Here is a 6,557-nt window from a genome sequence, read left to right on the forward strand (position 1 = left end):
CTTCTGGGGCACAGGGGAGGGCATTGTGAAATGGTGCCCCTCCATTCCTGAATGGGTACCTCCTGCCTGCTGACTATGCACGCAAGCCTAGCGGGCAGGAGGCACAGTGGGGGTGACTGACAATCATCACTGCTGAGAGACTGCAGCGCTCTGATTTTCTGTGGCTCACTGGGTTGGTAGTGACAAGCTAAAGGGACAAACTGGGCTCCGCTTAGTCATCGGTGAACAAAGAGAGTCATAAATGTTGAGGAATAGAATTAATTGAGTAAAGGGGGAAGTGTTGTTTCTGCAAGTGAACAAATAATTTTTTCTTTATTTTTGTCAGTATTACAGAGAACCATACAAGGAAGACCAAGGGTATAAAAGTGTAGGAAAAGGGCAAAGCTGTGTGGAAAAGCTGCCTGTGGAACTGGGAACATGTATCTTGTGTTTTGGGTCAGATGGATGCCCACTATAATCTCTCTACCTCTCCTGGTTCTCACCAAGAGGAAACGGAATTTAGCAATCCAGTTTTGTGGGAAGGAGCGGGGGCAAGCAGTGGAGGGTAAACTAAAGGACAAAGGTCAACTTTTGAAAGCTGTTCTACCAGATCTTGCTCAGAAAACTATTCAGGTATTCACAGACTGAGAATAAAAGGAGGTAGGTGGAATTAACAGAATGAAAAAAAAAAGTCTAATACAAAAATCTGGGGGGCGAAGAGAAGAAAGAATAAAGCAAAACTTTGTGTATTTCTTTTTGGCACCACTCAGGATTCATCTCCCATTCTCCCTGTCTGATTCCTATTTAAAAACACAAAGACTAAAATGCAACTTTGAGGTGATCCCATGTGTTATACTCTTGAAGATTTTGCTTCCCTATTAACCTCCCATTTCCCCTAACTAGGACTTGTGTCCTAAACAAATAACTAAATAACTAAAAAAAAAAAGAAAGAAAGAAAGAAAGAAATACGAGTGTATCTCTGTTTATCTTGATATGGAATAAAGCTACAAAGTCATTCCTTTTCTTTTTAAAACTTCTTGATTTGAGAAAGGAGATAGTTGGGTCACAGGAAGAAAGTCTAATCCATGATTCATTTAAAAAAAAGGGAATATAAGAATCATTTCCCTTATTTAGTCTTCTACCACCTACAGAACGTCCAGTTCTTAAAGAGCATTTTACAAAAGAAGATTGTAATTTCAAAGCAGAATGGGAGTATAAAAGGTATACCTCAGTGCTCAGAACGGAGCATGGAGAAGCAAACAGAATGTTTCCTGACCTGAAAGCATACCTGACTGGAAGGCTTACCTTTTTAGATGCCCAGTTCATGGCAAGTTTGAGCTACAGTCTCTTCACCCATGGTGTGGACCTCCTGTAATGAGTCAGAAAAACGATCTGGCTGCTATGTGGTCCTGATCTCATGCATACATCTGAGTTCTAAGGGCTGTAATGTTTGGACATCAAGTGTAAAAGTTTGCTCTTACATCTTTAAGCTAACAAACTTCTTAAAGAGACCTTATCAACACGGGAAATTCTAAAGATTGTGTGTACTTCATGGATATATTTTATTTTAAATTACTTCATAGTTGTTGGAGAAAGTATATTTTATTGTATATTCAAAGCAGGAGTGTCTTCTCTTTTTTCATTTCTCTCTAAAAACACTATTTCTTATGTTCAAGTTCTCATATATATGTATTTATGTATTCATATGTAAATATAGATATATATTCGAACACACACATATGAGCTTAAAATGAGTATTTTTGCTGATGTTTCTGGAAATGACAGTATTTTAAGAAGGGAATGTGTTCGTAGAAGTTCACATAAAATGTAAAGGTCCTTTTTTGGTTCAGTGTTTAGAAAATTCTTGATAATTTAGAATCTTCCACAATGGAAAGTGAAGCATTCTGTCGCAAAAGCAGGGAGGATGAGACACAAGGTCAAAGGGCATTTGAGAAACAAACAGCTGGACCAGTTTATTTAAACAGATACAGGGATGGGGGAACTGACCTCTGTTTGACTTATAGTGGGAGGAGCAAGAATGTCATTTTATTGCTTTGCCCAGAAGGAAAATGTTTTTGTATCTGAATTCACCCCGAAGCCATCTAAACACATGGCTTTGCTATATGGAGCATAATTCCAAAGAGAGGACATGTAAGATAGTCCAGGAGAATGATAAAATGCACTAAGGAGAATCAAATGTTGAGATGGTTTTAAGTTCAAAGGGATGATGTTTTAAAAATTAAAATAGTTTGCTCTTAGTTATTTTCAGATAAATATATCTACCATGACCCCAGATAATAATTTGTTTCCTGTAAATACAAGAATTGTAATTCAGTAGCATTCTGGGAGTTTATGAGGCCCCTATACAAGTTGATGAGGTTTTTAGAAATGAGAAGTTCCAAGTATGTGGTCCAGTGGTTTAGACAAAGTGACTAGGTATTCTTAGGTTTTCAAAGGTTGGTTGTTTTTATTTAATGAAAGAAGCCCCACCTGCATATCTGTGCATCCCATATGTGGCCGACACCGGTGTCGTCAGTAACAATGACTAATTACTGCCACTGCAAGATAAGCAAACAGCACCTAGTCCCTGGCGGCCCTGAGCTGAGAGCCAGCGTCGAGGTGTTGTCTCCCTGCATGGGCACCACAGCAAGGCTCGGAGGTTGGCATTTAGTGTCGTCCGCCGAAGACCTTCAGGGGTGTGTAGACAAACCTCAGCATGGTGAGCAGAGAGTGGCTCAGGGGGTACGTGGACTCAGTATCCTAAAAGAACTCACATTCTAGAATGAACTTGGTAAGAGTCACGGCTGTGTAACTTGGGGAGAAGAGGGGAGAAGCCAGTGGGGCACCATGGCTCTAGTTGAAAGGCAGTCCTGAAGAAGTGAGATTAAAGTTGTTTAAATTACCCCAAGGAGTTGTCCTGGTGAGAGCATTTTAGGTCAGGTAAGGCAGGAGCTGCTAGCCATTGCCCCGTCCATAGAATGAATGGACTGTTAGGAAGGGTGGGGAGTACAGTATTAGGAACAGTCCAGGGGAGGCTACCCATCTATCAGACGGGGATATCAGAGAGGGGATCCAGATCAGTGGCCAAGCCAGGTGACCGTTAAAGCCCCTTCCAAACCTGAGGGGTAATTTTTCTATGATTTCATGGATTTCATTGTCATGGATTCAAACCTGAGCTTATTTTATGAAGTGGTCTTTGGAAATCTGAGTGCACGGATGTGAAGGAGGCAAGCTTTAGAGCGTAGGTAATGGAATCTTCTTATGCACGGCTTTACTTCCGTGTGCACAGCGGTATGGTCATCAAAATCCTTAGTCTACAAAATGCTCAGGCGTGCTTACTCTTGGAATCAACAGTAGAGTTGCCACCAGTGGTGACTGGCTCAAAACCAGCTATGTATGTATTTATTTATTTACTTATTGATTTAGCTAGTTTTTAGAGAGGGGAAGGGAAGGAGGAAGAGAGGGAGAGAAACATCAGTGTGTGGTTGCCTCTCACACATCCCCAGCTGGGGACCTGGCCCACAACCCAGGCCTGTGCCCTGACTGGGAATCAAACCTGAAACCCTTTGATTTGCAGGTAGACACTCAATCCACTGAGCCACACCAGCCAGGGCAAGACCAGCTTATTTTTAAATATCTATGTAGTTCTGGATATTCTAGATGAGTAACACAGCAGTGGCCATGCTCTGGTTAGGACATGAGAGGGGTGGGTGCTTGCTACCATTCGGTTTACCAGCTGTGTGTCATTCAGCAAATGATTAACATCTCTTGGGTAACATGTGACCTCAAATAAGTAAATGACTTCTCTGAGCTGTGGTTTTGCATCTGTTAGAAGTGTGCTTCCTATTTGTAGATAAACAGTATAAATCATATCCACAAAAATATTATGTTTTTAAAGGGGCTTTAAAAAAGTTCTCAGACTTCCTTCCCTCTAAGACCCTGCAGATTACCGACAGTCCCACCGACGAAGAGCTGGGTTTTGCTCTCTCACCTGTGTTAGCTACTATGAAAATTACTGTTGGTATATGCAGAATATTAATATTAAATCATTTTCTAATTGGTCATGCAGTGAAGGCAGCTAATGAAAAAGCAGGGTTTTTTTTCCATTTTAATTGGCTATTTCACATAGTGTTTGTGCTACACCTGTGCATATAATGAGACTGGAGAATTAGTCTAACCTTCTGCTCACATGATTCCAATTTCCATGGTTTATACAAGATAATGGTAACCTGATTTGCAACACAATTTGTTTTCGATCCTTGTTTTAAATATTTTTATTAGCAGTTCAGGGACTTCATATACAAGAACTGATATGACGTGTATCGTCAGGAAGAGTTCCCACCAACCGTGTCCTTTTAGTTAAATTCCACTGTCGCTACTTATCTTAATTACCTCTCAGGTAATGAAGAAACGAGACTGTAAGATACTAAGAGTTTTAACATATCAGGAAGTATTCATTTTTATTTGAAATATCTGTCCCTGTCTGTTTATGTTTAGGGATCTGTTTTCCTACCTGAACTGGGGAGACTTACAAACAAGAATCCATACTGGACTGTGAATCCTTTAATATTAATAACATATTATTAAACTTTTAATTGTATTTTTATATGCTGCTCATGTTCAATATATTCAAATCTGAGCTGAGAACTGAAAGCGATTTACTATTTCAGAATCTAATATGTCCTGCTCATTTTCTCTATTTGATATGTAATTCTCAGTATTACTCAGTACAGACAGATTTGAAGAGTTAGAAATTTCACACAGATGGCTTTGGATAGCTTGTATTAATCACTCTTGGAGAGCCAACAAAAATTGTAAGGAAAATCTCATTAAGACACTTAAGCGACTTAAATATCTTAATAAGATGTTCATTATAAAATTTCAGGTCTAGCCGGAGAAAGCAAGATTATAAGTTCAATTACTGTATAGCTGTGACCTCGCCTTGACCTCAGACTTTGCATAAAGAGCAAAAAAAAAAAAGCCACCCCAAGAAATCTCTACAAGGAATGCATTTCTCTGAAGTCCCCAGCAGTGTGAGTTGGTGGTGATAAACTCCAGACATTGTCTCATTTGATGGTGTGCTGCCATCCCAGTTCATTATCTTAATAGTGGGCATTAAAATAGAATTAGGTTTGTAAGAGGTAGGGAAGGTTTTGATAAAAATTGTAAAAAAGAAGTCAGAGAACATAAGATTGAAATGTCACTAATTAGGAGCGGTAACAGATGCCCTTATGGGCATTTCGCTCTCTCCCCTCAATCCCCCCCACCCCTTGCAATTGAAAAGAGTGGTGGCCAGCTAGTATTGTTTCCTGAAAACTCCTCTAATTCCCCCATGAAAAGATGAAATGGAAGTGTCCAACTGTGGTAAAACAGGCAAACATAAATCAACTCAGAAACCCCGAGCCTATGTACTCAGAGGTCACTGGGGGTTGCGGGTTTTGCAGCAGCGGAACTGCACAGAGCAGGGGAGAGGACCGTTTTGCCGAGATCGGGCTTTGCTCTCACTGCGATCCGTCTTCTCTCCCTCTGCCTCCCCACCATTCTGTTTTGTTTTGTTTTAAGGAATAATGATTTGCTCTACTTTCTTGGTTACAGGTTTATTAATGCCCGGAGAAGAATAGTGCAGCCCATGATAGACCAGTCCAACCGAGCAGGCAAGTCCCCCATAGTGACTGTATTCAAGTCACGCAAGCGAAAACCATCCTCAAGCCATTCACCGGGAGGTCCGATACCTGGTAAATACACTGGGAGTGAGTGCTAGGAGCGCCTGGCAATTAAAATGAAACCAGTTTCGTTTCATAACAACACTAATCAATTTAACATCATCATAAAATGTTTGGAGAAGGTGGGAAAAAAAGCCAACAGAAAAGTAACTTTTAAATCATATGCTCAGTTACAATATTCTTTGTACACCTTCAATATATTAATGTTATTTTTTTCTGAGTTTGCCTTCCCAGCTCTTTCTGCTACTATGACCACTCCCTGGTGCATGGCTTGGTGTGGAATTGCTGTAAACTTTATTACCTGTCAAAAGGGCAAAGGGGTCAGGATCGCTTGTGGGACTCAGTAAAGTTCAAAGACATTCAGTGAGGTAGAGCTTTTGTGTGCTTTAATAACCCAAGGCAGCTTACTTTGGAAGCAGCTTTTCATGTACAGTTAAAACATGGGACCCAGGTAATGGTATAAACACACAATTCCTATTTCTCAGGCCTTGTCTTAGTCAACTTTTTTTTTTTTTTGGTTAATAACAACTTTTTGTTTTTTAATCTGAGCTTAAAATGACAGTACTTCTATGGGATCCCAGCTTGCAGACCTAAAAATCCAAGAAACATCTTTCTAGGATTTATTTCTGTGTTGCAACACACCAATGAGATCAACAACAGTATTTACTAGGGGTGATGTGGGTCTTTACTTTCTTCGGAAACACTGTCTGGTCTCAGAGGGAGCACTGTGGAAAACTATGTACAGCGCTACATTGAGTCACTGCATGTTTAGTCATATTCCTGGAATTTTTTTTCCCCTTCAACAACCATTGTGTGATCACCGGGCGAAACCCAAACACGGAGTTTCTGTATGTT

At 40.3% G+C, this 6,557-nt stretch overlaps 1 protein-coding gene across 3 annotated transcripts in view; it reads left to right on the plus strand.

Annotated features, from left to right (window-relative positions):
* Window positions 1-6,557, plus strand: part of MEIS1 (Meis homeobox 1) — a 130,173-nt gene that overhangs the window by 119,321 nt on the left and 4,295 nt on the right. For all 3 annotated transcript variants that reach the window (XM_037048063.1, XM_037048061.1, XM_037048062.1), the window contains one exon: window positions 5,575-5,633. In XM_037048063.1, coding sequence (XP_036903958.1) covers window positions 5,575-5,633 — 59 coding nt within the window. The remainder of the gene's footprint in view (window positions 1-5,574; window positions 5,634-6,557) is intronic.

This window comes from Sturnira hondurensis, unplaced genomic scaffold (genome assembly GCF_014824575.4).
Source record: "Sturnira hondurensis isolate 20B ecotype Veracruz unplaced genomic scaffold, ASM1482457v3 Scaffold0006413, whole genome shotgun sequence".
NCBI lineage: Eukaryota > Metazoa > Chordata > Mammalia > Chiroptera > Phyllostomidae > Sturnira > Sturnira hondurensis.